We start from the raw sequence: 14,638 nt of genomic DNA, 5'->3' as shown, positions 1-14,638 counted from the left end.
TTTCCATGCTTTGAACCCATGCCACCCACTGAGCTGGAAGAGTTCTCAACACTCACCAGCAGAGGGACCCTTAGCTCCTCTGAAAGGGTAGTGCTTGCTGACCCTACAGTCCAGTTGATGCCACGGAGGACTCACAGATATGTCTTCCAAATTCCTTCCGGAATATTATTTTAGGTGCTTCAAAAGATGGAGAAAAGGGACTTCCCTCGTGGCTCAGTGAATAAGACTCCACGCTCCCAACGCAGGAGTCCCGGTTCGATCCCTGGTCAGGGAACTAGGTACCACATGCGTGCCAAAACTAAGAGCTCACAAGCCACAACTAAGACCCGGTGCAAGTAAATAAATAAATAAATAAATAAATTTTTTTTAAAAGATGGAGAAAAATGAGTTGTACAGGTCAACCAAAGATAATTGTATAAAAGTTAAGTTTAGGATACTCTATCACATTTTATTAAAAGGCCCAAGTTGCTTGACATTTTAAATGGCTCTAATTATTGGAACTAATACAGCAAGTAACTTCAAGTGAAGACAGAGAGTGAGCTAACTGCAAGAAGATACGCAGTGGGGCTGTTGATTGGGACCACAAACAGCCTGTAGATGAGGGAACAAGATGCCAAAAATAAATACAAACCAACCACCGTATCTGCAAACAGCAGGCCTTGAGAAAAGATAAAAATCCTTGTACTTGTTTTTTGGAAAGGAGCTTTTGTTAAAAATGTTTCAAAAGACCTTGAGAATGGCAAAAGCATTTTGTCTTCAAATAAAGTATTACAAGTTCTTTACTATCTTATCTTTTTGATTCACTCCTGTATTTTTCTTTGTGATTACAGAGGGTTTAGAGCTTGTTCCCATTTCTTTGGTGGGAAAGGTATAGAATCTTTCATTGCTCCCCTTCTGCCTATGAAAAGACTAAGCAGTGGAGTTAAACTATCACTGGTTACCAGTATGCTAAACCTAGTACTACATTACTTAAATAACTAACTCTTCTCTTCTCTTCTTACAAATGGTAGTCATCACTCTTCTCCTGCAAGTCTTCTCAATTAACCTTACCTTATGTTGACAGCACACTTTCTTTTGAGAATCAGTTCGTAGTAATTATCAAAATAGAAATGTAAGGCTGAAAATGCATTAATATAACTACATATGTGTATGTATTACAATTCTGATTGTGCAAATAAGCTCTCATACAGATAATCCAAAAAGGTAGTTATAAAATATTTTTAAACTTGTCCTTGGATACTCGACTTCATTTGACGAATAAACCTCGTGTTTTCAGAATTCATTACGTATCCTCCCCCAGAAAAAAAAATATATAGTCCCACACTATTATATATATACTTTTTGAATATACATGTATACACATTTTTTTTTCCTTTTTCACACTGTGATAATCTGACTACAGAAGCTGGAAAACTGCCCTATTTCGTCACCCTGCTTGCTACCTTCCTCAGTTATCTTGGCCATTAGCTCTACAGTGGAACTAGGTACCCTTAATTCTTAAAGTGATTCTATATTTTTCCAGCCTTACAACTTAAGGGAAACTAGGGAACCTGTTAGAGGATCCCAGCATTGAAAGGAGGCTCAAGTAGAACGTCTCCCACTTTTTCTCAGGCCTCTTCAGGGACAAACGACTCTGGGGAGACACCCCGCCAGCTCTCCTTCCCCAAGGAGCCCCGCGCGACCCAACGGACCCCGAGCGCCGCCTGGCCGCCCCGCCCCCAGGGCCGCCCCGCCTAGCCCCGCCTCCGTCTTTTCCCGCCCAGACCGCTCGCCTTCCGGAAGGGGGCGTGACCTCGCAGGAAGTTCTCGCGTTAGGGAAGGGTAGGGGTTTCCGGCTCCGGTGTCATGGACGGTTCCTACCCTGAAGGTGCATACGGCGCGGTCTGCGGGAAGAGGCAGCAGTTCGGGAGCCGGTTTCTGAGCGACCCGGCGCGCGTCTTCCACCACAATGCCTGGTAACCGCCCTGCCCCTCGCCCGGCCTGCGGTTCGCCCTCTGTCCCGGCGCCGCGGAGCGCTCCGAGAAACCCTTGACCGCCGGCCAGAGTCCCGCTGCCTTGCTCGAAGCGCTCTCCTCCCACGGGAGAGGCGCTCCAGGGCCAGCGACTCACCTACCCACAGCGGGAACCTGAGGCCCCTAAGCTACCCGTTTGATTTTCTCAGGGACAGTGTGGAGTGGTCAGAAGAGCAGGCCGCGGCGGCGGAAAGAAAAGTCCAGGAGAACAGTACCCAGCGGGTGTGCCAGGAGAAGCAAGGTGCGCCCAGGTGGGCCCACAGTGGTATAGAGCCAGCGTACTGCTGGACGTGCTCTCCCGGAGAGGCCAGAGAACCGAGGCCGCCGGGTCTTTATTAGTAGACTGATACAGAACTCGGGGGTAGAACGGGAGTGGAGGGGATGGGCAAGGATGGGAAAGGGCTGCGCCTTAAAATCTTGTTAGGGCGTAGAGCGTGTTTTGGTTTTGTTTTTGTTTTTTTGTTTGGAAGAATATAACCATCTTGATAGTATTTTCTAGTGACTTAAGTCTTTAGTTATGTTGACTAGATCCCTGTTAATATGGCTGGCGTGTGGCAACCGTGTGGTCACATGATTGTCTTAGAGGGTGTATCGGTACTTTCTACATCATTACACTTCGCCTGAGGAAAGCTAGATTCAAGTGGTCAGATTCTAAATATTGTTGGGGGGATGGCTAATGAGTAGTGAATTATGTGCCTTTTCTTTATTTGATGGCTATGAGGATTTAGGGCTTCTGCCAAGGAAAGATGGATGAAGCAGAGTGGAAATAAGTCTGGCCAACGAAAAAGAGGCCCCTTCTTCAGAGGTGGATGATTTCACTGCAACATATCCCTAGATACTAAAAAACTAGGACTGGTTGGGCCTGTGTCCTAAGTGACAATTGAAGGTAGCACTAGGAATGGGAGAGTAGTACCCACTGAAAGAGTTCTGAACAACAATTAGAAGATTCCGGTTACAAAATATTCACCCTACATAGTTTGACAAAGACTAGACCAAAGCAAGTTAAGGTTGAAAGGGATTTTGAAAATCATATAGTGCAATATCCTCTTTTTACAGTTAAAGAATCTTGGACCTCAGGACATTAAGTGCCTTGCCCAGAGGTAAGCAGTTAGTAGTGGTGGAATTGAAATCCAGTTTCTCGGGTTTTTATTCTCCTACTACACTAGTCAAGGCCCTGTATTGGCAAAGAGCATAAAACTGAACTCTAGTTATAAACCAATGTTATCTCAAAAAAATAAATTAATAAAAAGGAAAAACTGAAATCTAGGACTGCTTCAATCACCTTAAACAGCAGCTTTCTTTTAAATAGTCCATACCTTAGTCTCTCCTGTACTCTAGCATCAAATCTCTTCTCATCTGAAGACATTTTCCCCTCTTGTCAGCATTTTCTATTTCCATTTTTAGTATCTATTAGTAGTAGAGAATTCATTTCTGGGCTCCACACTCTAAAGAATCACTGACAGAGGAACGTAATGTAAAGAGCTACCTGTATCATAACCATTGATTTCACAGGGGGAATAACTGAAGAACCTGGGACATTTAGCTTGTAAAAGAGGATTTAGAAGGGGAAATAACTGTCCTCAAATACAAAAGAGTTGTTCTCTTTGGCCCTGAGAAATAGTAGGACCTTTTGATCAGAAATGATTAGACAGATTTTTTGCTTAATATTGGGATTTCCTATTGGGATGGTTAAGAGCCATCCAAAGATGTGGGGGGAGGTTTGATAGGTAGTAAGTTCTCTGGCAGAAGTTGAACTCCCTGGAAGGACAAGATACACAACAAATTCAAGTGTGATAGGTGGTAGGACTAAATGACCACCAGCTCTGAGACTGTGGCTCTACTTGAGTATAACTTTTAGTACAAATTTTGGTGAAGCAGGATGGTGATTTACACTATATACAGATAAAATATTGAGAGATGGCTCTTAAAATTCTTTCTTAAATATTTACAGTTGATTATGAGATCAATGCCAACAAATATTGGAATGACTTCTACAAAATCCACGAAAATGGGTTTTTCAAGGATAGACATTGGCTTTTTACTGAATTCCCAGAGCTGGCACCTAGCCAAAACCAAAATCACGTGAAGGAGTTGCTCTCAGAGAACAAGGGGAGTGAAGTACCTACATGTAGAAGCAGTGAGGATGGATCTGGCTTAATAATAGAAGAACAGCACAGTTGTTCTTCAGTCAGCCTTGGGTGTAAAACACAGCCACCTCCTGTGGAAGAGAATGTAACTCATAAACTCCGTCACCTGGAAATCTGTGCTGATGAGTTTCCTGGATCCTCAGCCACCTACCGAATACTGGAGGTAACCTCCCTTTATTGTCCTGGTAGTGGGGTTAGCGAGGCTGTCTTAACTTGTGACTGATGAACCTGACTAGACTGGACCCTTATGTTGGCCTGGAAACACGTCCAGTTTTGAACTAATGAAATGCCCTAGATGCAGACCAGATTCCTGGTAGTCATGGCAAACAAAGACAGATCACCTGGGGCCTCCCTGGTGGTGCAGTGGTTGAGAGTCCGCCTGCCGATGCAGGGGATGCGGGTTCGTGCCCCGGTCCGGGAGGATCCCATATGCCGCGGAGCAGCTGGGCCCGTGAGCCATGGCTGCTGAGCCTGCGCGTCCGGAGCCTGTGCTCCGCAACGGGAGAGGCCACAGCGGTGAGAGGCCCGCGTACCGCACAAAAAAAAAAAAAAAAAAAAAAGACAGATCACCTGCTATCTGGGAGCATTATATTGCATCCAGAAGTTGTAGCATCCTGCTGTACCTGCCATCTAGTAAAGAGTCCCAGGTCAGAAGACAACTTTTGTTACTTCTAAGGTAGTTATGGAGAGGTTAGTTGGGGTGGTACCTACTCTCAATTGTGGGAGAATTCTTGTCTTCTCAGTTTGGATATGTGTCAGAGGCTAGGCTAGACCTGAAAAAGTGTCTAGGGTGGGCACTGTAACAAATATCCACAGAAGTGACTACACACTCCACTGGAAGCTGACTAGTTTTGGGACTGAGTCCTCTGGCATGACTTTGTGCTGGTCCCTTACCCAGCAGAATGGGACTTCTTCCTCTCTCTGCCTCATAGTTGTTATGAGGGTTAATTGAGATAAGGTATGTAAAATGACTGAGAATAGTGTCTGGCACGCAGTAAGCCCTTAGTAAATGGTGCTGTTTTTATTATTACCACACCCAGCACTGAATTTAGGACGGTGTTGCCGTGGTCCTCCTTTCATGAATTTTTCAACCCAGTCTGCTAGAAACATTTTTCCAATAATGATATAGTGGAGCTCAGTAAGAAAATGTTTTGTTTACAGGACCATTTGCCAAAACTCAGAAAGTAAAAGCAGCCCATGCCCTTTTTTCCAGACCATCTCCCTCCCGCTAATGAAAGCCCATGCTCTCATCTTTTATGGCTACCTCTTTAAGGGTTCCTGAGGTCAAGGGCAGGAAATGTCATGGGTACTATTTAGCTCTGGTCACTGCACCTTCCCTAATACAATTAGACAAGATTATCCGTTGTTGATTTTTATCTAGCTTTAGGGAATTAATTCTTTGGAAAGTTCTGTGATTAATAGTTCATTTCTGTCTACAGGTTGGTTGTGGTGTGGGAAACACAGTCTTTCCAATTTTACAAACTAACAAGTAAGTTTGTGGTAAAGTTTAACTACATGACAGCAAGGAAGAGAAAAGTGAGGGGTTGTTGTTTCTTAGAACTCTTACTGCATCCAAGTGGTAATAGTGGTTATTGGGAACTGTGGGTTATAGGAGATTAGATGTCTGCATTATCCATTTACAGATTGTTTTGACTTAATTTTATTTATGTTATCTTTGTCATCAGGTAAATTAGTGGGTATTAAACCTGTTGCATTGTTAATATATGGTGCCTTCATATTTTAACTCTGCTACATAGGAAAGAGAATAGACATAGTACAGTTTGTAATCTAATTGTTCTGCTGTTTTTTCTGCCCATTTCAGTGACCCAAGGCTCTTTGTTTACTGTTGTGATTTTTCTTCCACAGCTGTAGAACTGGTCCAGGTAAGTGCAGTGCTCCTATCACTAATTTTCACTGACTTAAGGGGGAAAGGGTCTGCTAAAAATCAAGGTCTCTAGCTATTTTCTTATTGTACTGTGGTCTGAAAGTAAAAGATGTACTGAAACAGCATGGCGTAGAGGAAAGGGCCAAATGTGAATACAGAATCTGTTGCTTGCCCGCTGTGAAACTTTGGGCGGGTCTCTTGACCTACCCAAACTCACGTTTTAAGGACTAAAATGAGATGATGATTTCATTCAGGATTCTTTGAGTTACAAGTTACAGAAACTTCTAGACAAACTCAGCTAAAGGGAATGTCATGGAACTCAAGGGCGTAAAGTGTAGCCAGGACTAAAACTCAGCCCTGAAAAGGTGTCAGGTACCAAAGGCAAACTGGCTGGATGGTGAGACGTTGCCGCCCCCTCCTATCACAACACCTCCCTCAAGTTCACAGTGTCTTATCTCTCATTGCCCATTTGCCCTTTGTTTTGTTTTTTCTCTGCAGACCAGCTTTCTCTAATAGGTTTTTCCTGGCCTTGGCCTCAACCTACTTGCCCCTCCCAGTCCCTTACAAGTCTCTCCTCTTCACGTGTTCCCAGAACCTCCCCTGAATGACAGTGTCTTGATTCCAGAGTCCCCAGAAAGTCTGATTGACCCAACCCAGCTGACAGTCTACTTGCCCTGTTTCAATTAGCTGTGGCCAATGAGGAACAAAGTCACATTTTTGGAGAAGAGAGATGTGGATAGGGAAGTTATCCTAAAAATGTGCGTGTTACAATAATGTACGATGCTCCTAGGGTAGGAGCTCAGGAATTGGTAATAATTCCGGATTTTTTTTTTTTTTTTTTTTTTTTGCTTCACTGCTTCACTTACATGATCTAAGTTCCCTGACCAGGGATCGAACCCAGGCCCCTAACAGTGAAAGCATTCCCTAACTGGACCACCAGGGAATTCCCAATTCTGGAACTATTCTTGCAAACCTATACCAGACGAATATTGAGGCTTATCCTTAGTTAATTTAATGATAATAAATTGTAGGTTAAATCTTCCACATCTAGAGAGAGAGATTTTCCTGGAAAATTCTATGATCTGTGTAATATGCTGTAGTAGGAGTTTAAATCTTGCTTTTTCAGTATGTTTTGTTTTCCTCCTTATGAGGTTTCTCTTTACCCTTTTGGTCACTTACCTTCCTGGTCATTTTCCAGTCCTCAGATCTGACTCCGCATCAGAATAAAGACTAAAATTAGAGGAGTTGGGAACGTTCCATTTTAAACATACCAGTTAGATTCCACAGGGTCCTAGAGTTGTTCCTGATTCTTACTCTAAGAGTAAGAATGTTTGCCATAATGGCAAGAACTATCTCCTCAGTGGGAAGAGGCGGTGATTACGTTTAAAGCAAGATAGCTTTTCTTGAGGCTATGTGAACATTTTCTAGCCTGTGTCCTCTCTTCCATCTGTCTGCAGACAAATTCAGCATATGATCCTTCTCGGTGTTTTGCCTTTGTTCACGACCTGTGTGATGAAGATAAGAGTTACCCAGTGCCCGGGGATAGTCTTGATGTCATCATCCTCATATTTGTTCTCTCAGCAATCATTCCAGACAAGTAAGTTTTAGATCCCTTAGCCAGTAGCATAGCAAAAACAAAGCTTTGGTCAGGGACCTGGATATCAGAGTTGGAACCTAAATAAGAAGGATTTTATTAATGTTCTGATAGACAGGAAGGAGCTCCTCCATCCTAGAAGTAGTAGGAGCTTCTCAACTATTTTTCTAAATTTGTCTTGGAGTCCAGCTTCTGGTTTAGCATCTAAACCTCTGCTTGTTGACTGCAGTGCTCGGTTCTTCTCATGATTATGGTTTAACATCCCCAGAGAGTGAGGGGGCTGTCTTAGTGGGTGTGTGGAAATTTCCTGTTGACCATCACATAGCATGATGTCTTAGAACTGTGGATGCCCCACCTATTAGAGAACATCCCATTATTGGCCTTTTAAATGCTTTCAAAAAACAAGCTTATTAATCGCACAAAATTTACAGTGAAGTTTAACTCAGGTGTTCTCTGTTTAAGTTCTTCGGAAAAAAGTAGTACAGGAGAGTTCCGTAAAATCGCGATTACATAAAAGGAAAGTCAGTTGGTTTATCCTAAGAGATACCATTAAAGTCTCCTAGACAGGCAGCCAGTTGTCCCGATGAAGATGAAATATGGTCTCAAGGAGGCAGCATTCGGGGCAGTTGCGGGGGGTGGGGGTGACTGACTTTCTCTAGCCCGCATGTCCTCTAGGATAGCACTGTGTCATCTGACCTGACAGGGATATTGTGAGTGAGAAATAAAGGCAGGTGGAGGGCAGCCCAAACAGCCTGGCATGGTTTTAAACATTAATTGCAGAAGCTTACATGCTGTATACTTTTAAAAACTGATATGGACTGAAACAAAACATTAAAATTAAAAATTCATTATTCAATATTTAAATAGACTTTCAAACGGTTTTTGTAAGTTTGAAGCATTTATACTTTTGCAATGGTTAAAGCTGAAACCTGGGCTTCCCTGGTGGCGCAGTGGTTGAGAGTCCGCCTGCTGATGCAGGGGACAGGGGTTCGTGCCCCAGTCCGGGAAGATCCCACATGCCGTGGAACGGCTGGGCCCGTGAGCCATGGCCGCTGAGCCTGCGTGTCCGGAGCCTGTGCTCCGCAGCGGGAGAGGCCACAACAGTGAGAGGCCCACGTACCGCAAAAAAAAAAAAAAAAAAAAGCTGAAACCTGCACTGAGACTCTGTATATGGAAAGTGCAGTCAGAAGTGTAAAGCACTCTGCCCAGAGTACTCATTTTGCATACAGACTGTATCACCATGTAAATTGTAAGTTCTTGAGGTTCAGTCTGCATTTAACAGATGGAAGGATGCAGGCTGCATTCAAAGAGCTTGGGCCTAGTGGGGCAGGCAGATGGGTCAACTAGCAGTCTCCACACCGGGTGGTCAGGGGTCCTCTCAGAGCTCCGTGGGAGCCTGGTGTAGGATTGGCTTCCCCATGAGGAGTAGGAAGTGAATCAGGCAGAGAGCACGTAACTTCCCCCACGGTGGACCTCTGCTGAAGAAGCAGGCCTCTTCAGACCTCTTCATACTGAAGGCAGTGGATTGAAGGCACAGTTGTGAGCAGGCAGCAGAAGGCACATCAGAGGTTTGGGCGTGTGCTCAGGTTATAACTGAAACAAGAGTGGAGTAAATTTCAGGGCTTTTCGGGATATGCTACAGGGGAGAGGATCCCTATTCTTAAAGAGATCTGATCTTCGTTCCCTGCTGCCCCACAGGATGCAAAAGGCTATCAACAGGCTAAGCAGGCTTCTGAAGCCTGGAGGAATGATGCTTCTGCGAGATTATGGCCGCTATGACATGGCTCAGCTTCGGTTTAAAAAAGGTATTTTCCCACTATAATCAAAACAACGGCTTTGCCATAAGAATAGTCATACAAGTCAGTGGAATAAAATAGAGACTCTCGAATTATATAGCTCCATACATAAAGCCATTTAATACATGATAAGGGTGGTATGTTTTTGAAGACTTGTATAATCTAGGTATTAGGGAGGTCTTTTTTAGAAAAAGGCATTTGATTACATAAATAGTTTTAAGTGTGGTATGGCAAAAGATGCCATTAAAAAGTTAAAAGAGGGGCTTCCCTGGTGGCGCGGTGGTTGAGAGTCCGCCTGCCGATGCAGGGGACACGGGTTCTTGCCCCGGTCCGGGAAGATCCCACGTGCCGCGGAGCCGCTGGGCCCGTGAGCCATGGCCACTGAGCCTGCGCGTCCGGAGCCTGTGCTCCGCAACGGGAGAGGCCACGACAGTGAGAGGCCCGCATACCGCAAAAAAAAAAAAAAAAGTTAAAAGACAAATGCCAGATTGAGGACAAATATCTTCAGTTAAAGGAACAGATAAAGACAGTGTCAGTGCTCTTCAAGCAGGACTGTTGGCAAATTGATAAGGGAAAAGATCAGTGACCCACCAAAAAACAGACAAGACGTGTTTTAGAGTTGATATACTAAAGAGCAGATCCAAATGGCCGAAACCAAAACTTCAAGAAAATAAAAATAACAATGAGATACCTATTGCTTGCTGATTCAGAGAAACAGATACACTCTTCCATTATTGGTAGAAATAGGAACGGTTATGGCCTTGCTTTAAGCATCCTAGGGTTATCTATCCTATCCAACAGTCCTTTTGGGATTTATTCAAGAACCAGCACATAATATGTGTGTAATAAGCAAAATCTTGGAAACAAAGTGACTGCCTCTGGATAGGGGAATGTTGTGCATATCACATGAGATAGACCCCATACCACTGGTCTTGGGGGGTTTCCATGCTATATTACCAAGTGAGAAAAGCAATGTGCACATGGTATTTTAAACTTAATCCCATGTATAACAGTAACTGGAGAAAAATAAGATTATTTGGACATTCAAAAGGTATAGAAGGATTGATTACATGTCAGGTTGTTAAATTGATAAGGTCAGGGGGCTTAGCAGCAGGAGGGGAAGTGTCCTTGATAAAAACAGTATATATGTGATCATATTTATGAATGTGCATGTGGATACGTGGAGAAACATGCAAAAGGACAGTCACTAAAATAGGAATAGTGGCTGTCTCAAATTTCCTTAAACTTAGCTATATTCCTTGAGGTTTTTTAAACGTGTTTTTAGAGGGGCAGACGGCCATTTAGAAAGTTGTTTCTGTTTTTAAACAAAGTGTATGCGCTATTTATTTCATCGGGTTTCATCATGAAACGGAACTGTAGAACAGGGGGCTGAGAATTGCATGTGTTAGCTAACACTGAAGTTTGATTATTCCCCTTGGGCTGCTCTTCTCCAAAGCACCATTCCTTTGTAGGAGAAATTGCAGACGCCTGCAAAGTACCAGTGTAACCAAGAAAAGGATCCATTCTTGGCCCAAGAAATTGATATCTTGATGCACATTTGATTGGCAGTGAAATTCAACGAAGTGCTTTAAAGTTTCTCTGGTCTTTACCACATCACTCTGCAGGTCAGTGTCTGTCTGAAAACTTCTATGTGAGAGGCGATGGCACCAGAGTGTACTTCTTCACACAAGGTAGGAAAGCACTCGTCTTTATGCTGACCCGCCCCCACAGGGCCAGGTTGCACGTTCACCGTGTGCTTTCAGACGTGCAATCATCTGGCCGCTTCTGTCTTTTGCAGCCTCTTCTCTGCCCTTCCCCACCTCTCAGCCTGCCTTCAGCCACCTTGAACCACTCACTGTTCTCCAAGTAGGCTCAGCTTGTCAGATCCTTCTGTTCCTCCTTTGCTCTTCTACTGGCCGCTCTTCCTCTCTATCACTTTGTCCAGAACAGGAACCTGCCCATTTTGCAAGACTCCACTGTAGCTGTTTCAGCCTCTAAGCCGGGTCGTACCTTAGGTGCACCTGAGTTACGGTGACCTCATGGCCCCCTGGGTTCCAGGTATAACTCAGAACTGCTCTCCTCTGCTGCTTGTCCTGCTGCCCGTTTCCTCCTCCTCCAGTGCCTTATGAATACTTCCTTCCTGGGCCGTTTGTCAGGTCACATACTTTTTTGAGCCTTTAGTTAGTGATGGAACCTCTCTCCTTAAAAAAAAAAAAAAAAAAATGGCTTTGACATGCCATATATGTCCATTTTTGCATATAATGGTAAGGTGTGCATAGAACCCTAGAAAATTCTTTCCCATCAGCTGACTCTTAAGAGGTTCTCCCTGTGGGTTCCAGGCTGCCCTTCACACGTGGTTGGCCTTCCCCTCCCTAATTGTGGACTTGCTGCTACCAAGCCACTACTGCATGTGTAACTCAACAATACTGCTCAAGCCACTTAAAATCTATAAATAAGGACAGCAATCTCACAGAGTGCCGTTTAACATGAGAAGTGGTAGGCACAATGCTTTTTCTTCAGGGGAAAATATGTAAACATCTCTTTCCAAACTAGATGAACTGGACACACTTTTCACTACTGCTGGACTGGAAAAGGTTCAGAACCTGGTGGATCGCCGGTTGCAAGTGAATCGAGGGAAACAACTGACAATGTACCGAGTTTGGATTCAGTGCAAATATCGTAAGCCTCTTCTGTCCAACATCAGCTGAGAGGCACCTGCTCCTGACAGGCGAGGTCATTGGGGCTTTTTAAAAAGAACACCCACAAATGGTGTCTTGTAGATATTAAACCATTCAAGGATTCCAACAGATTTGAACCTAGGAAGAATTATTTTATATCAAGATTCTAACCATATTTTATAAAGCAGAAACTAACACACCATTTTAAAGCAATTATACTCCAATAAAGATGTTTTTAAAAAAACGACAACAACAAAAGGTTCTAACCATTTTTGCTTCATATTTGTGAAGCCCTGTGATATATACTTTTCTCAAGTTTTTTTCTTACTTGGAGATCTCAAAGAATCTTTCTTGCCATTTTGTAACTTAATAGTTGAAATGTTATTCGTGGGAATAAAAGAATTTATTTCCATGTGTAAGTATTATATATGATGAAGTGAATGACTAAGTTGCATTAAATTAGTTGGGGATTCAAATGCCTAGACTAAGAAATTGATACAAAGATGACGAAAGGTCTCATTCAGTGGTCATCAGGGACGCAAATTAGGAAGAATCACCTGTCTTTGGATATTTTTCTGACTCAAAAAAAGAGCATCAAAATACGGTGTCCTTGTTAAGTATTTGGTCATGGTCTCTGATTGACGTTAGTTCCATGGAATTTTAAGTACTGTTTCCCCATCTAAGTAACCTGCATCTAAAAAAATTAAAAGGATCTTCACTTTTAGCAAATTGTCTTTCTGTGTGTGCCCTTAAATGTTTGACTGAGAGACATTTTAGCCATTTCACTTCTGAATATGATCCTTTCATCCCTGTTACTTATTATTTTTTTTTTTTTTTTGCGGTACACGGGCCTCTCACTGTTGTGGCCTCTCCCGTTGCGGAGCACAGGCTCCGGACGTGCAGGCTCAGCAGCCATGGCTCACGGGCCCAGCGGCTCCGCGGCATGTGGGATCTTCCTGGACCGGGGCACAAACCCGTGTCCCCTGCATCAGCAGGCGGACTCTCAACCACTGCGCCACCAGGGAAGCCCCCCTTGAATCATTTTTAAGAGTAAGTTGCAAGGTGATATCTCAACACTGCTGCATATTTTATACTGTGTAATTCGTGTAACTGAAGATGTTCTCCTGTATCACCGAATATATCCATCAGAAGTGGATAATTAACATGGAAGTAGAAATTAACATGGAAATCCTACTATCCACAGGTAACCAAGTTTTCCCAATGGTCCCAATAATATCCTTTATCATCAAAAAAAAAAAAAAAAGGCCTTCTGTTGCATATAGTAGTCATTTCTCAGTCTCTTTCAGTCTGGAACAATCCTTGAGGTTTGTTTTCATGATCTTGACATTTGAAGATTACAGGCTATTTTGTAGACTGCCCTCAAATTGGGTTTGTTAATGCCTCATGATTTGGTTCAAGTACGTATTTTGGGCAGGAATATCAGAAGTGATGCTATTGTGGTCCATGATTTTGATGAACCCTGGTGGTGGTGGTGTTAACTTTGATCATTTAATTGGGGTGGTGCCTGCTGGGTTTCTCCACTGAAAAGTTCCTAATAACTATTTTGTAGGGTAGTGCTTTGAGGCTAAATATCCCGTTCCTTATTAAACTCTACCCCTTAGTTTCAGCATCTATTGCTGTTTCTTGGCTGAATTACTACTATGATGGCAGCCAAGTAATGTTTTTGAATACCACATTCCTCCTATACTTATTGGTTGGCATTTCTACCATAAGGAAGTCTTTCTTTTCTCTATTCATTTGCTTATGGACTCACGGGTTTCTGGTTTACTCAATGATTATTATATATTACTACCATTTTGATACTTTGATTATGATATTGATGCTCATATTGTCCCAGATTTGGCCAGTGGGAGCCCCTTCAAATGCTTCTGTGACCTTTTGACATGTGCAGGAAGCAGGAAAAGACTGCTTTTGTGTTTTTTTTGTTTTCTGTTTTGGCTGTGTTGGGTCTTTGTTGATGCATGGGGGCTACTCATTGTGGTGGTTTCTCTTTGTTGCAGAGCATGGGCTCTAGGTGCACACGGGCTTCAGTGGTTGTGGCACACAGGCTCAGTAGTTGTGGCTCGCGGGCTCTAGAACGCAGGCTCAGTAGTTATGGCGCATAAGCTTAGTTGCTCTGCGACATGTGGGATCTTCCCGGACCAGGGCTCAAACGCATTTACTCTGCATTGGCAGGCAGATTCTTAACCACTGCGCCAGCAGGGAAGTCCCAAGACTCAGGTTTTATACCTAAGGGCAAAGCACAAGGTAGGTGCTGGGAAGGTGGAATAAAAACTGTTCCTGTTGGGCTTCCCTGGTGGCGCAGTGGTTGAGAGTCCGCCTGCCGATGCAGGGGACACAGGTTCGTTCTCCGGTCTGGGAAGATCCCACATGCCGCGGAGCGGCTGGGTCCGTGCGCCATGGCCGCTGAGCCTGCGCATCCGGAGCCTGTGCTCCGCAACGGGAGAGGCCACACCAGTAAGAAGCCTGCGTACCGCAAAAAAAAAAAAACTGTTCCTGTTGTTA

At 43.7% G+C, this 14,638-nt stretch overlaps 1 protein-coding gene across 3 annotated transcripts; it reads left to right on the top strand.

Annotated features, from left to right (window-relative positions):
• The first annotated feature begins 1,830 nt into the window (after positions 1-1,830).
• METTL2A (methyltransferase 2A, tRNA N3-cytidine) lies at positions 1,831-12,842 on the top strand. Of its 3 annotated transcripts, none has more exons than XM_081220148.1 (9): positions 1,831-1,955; positions 2,162-2,253; positions 3,964-4,322; positions 5,599-5,648; positions 5,982-6,042; positions 7,502-7,641; positions 9,337-9,443; positions 11,060-11,125; positions 11,988-12,842. In XM_081220148.1, exons 1-9 carry the CDS (start codon positions 1,846-1,848, stop codon positions 12,140-12,142), a joined length of 1,140 nt encoding a protein of 379 aa, XP_081076274.1. In that variant the 5' UTR covers positions 1,831-1,845; the 3' UTR covers positions 12,143-12,842. The 3 variants fall into 3 exon arrangements, with proteins under 3 accessions (XP_081076274.1, XP_081076276.1, XP_081076275.1); XM_081220149.1 differs by having other exon boundaries at positions 1,846-1,955; positions 2,162-2,263; XM_081220150.1 differs by lacking the exons at positions 11,060-11,125; positions 11,988-12,842 and adding an exon at positions 10,907-11,043.
• The last annotated feature ends 1,796 nt before the right edge of the window (positions 12,843-14,638 follow it).

This window comes from Mesoplodon bidens (genome assembly GCF_964165515.1).
Source record: "Mesoplodon bidens genome assembly, chromosome: 19".
Classification (NCBI taxonomy): Eukaryota; Metazoa; Chordata; class Mammalia; order Artiodactyla; family Ziphiidae; genus Mesoplodon; species Mesoplodon bidens.
This window is presented reverse-complemented; position numbering and strand designations above follow the sequence as displayed.

Bases quoted from the DNA above. Each gene is read 5' to 3' on its own strand.
- METTL2A (XM_081220148.1), top strand. From the start codon at position 1,846: ATGGACGGTTCCTACCCTGAAGGTGCATACGGCGCGGTCTGCGGGAAG. The intron at 1,956-2,161 runs GTAACCGCCCTG...TGATTTTCTCAG, and splicing joins GTCTTCCACCACAATGCCTG to GGACAGTGTGGAGTGGTCAG. The intron at 6,043-7,501 runs GTAAGTGCAGTG...ATCTGTCTGCAG, and splicing joins CAGCTGTAGAACTGGTCCAG to ACAAATTCAGCATATGATCC.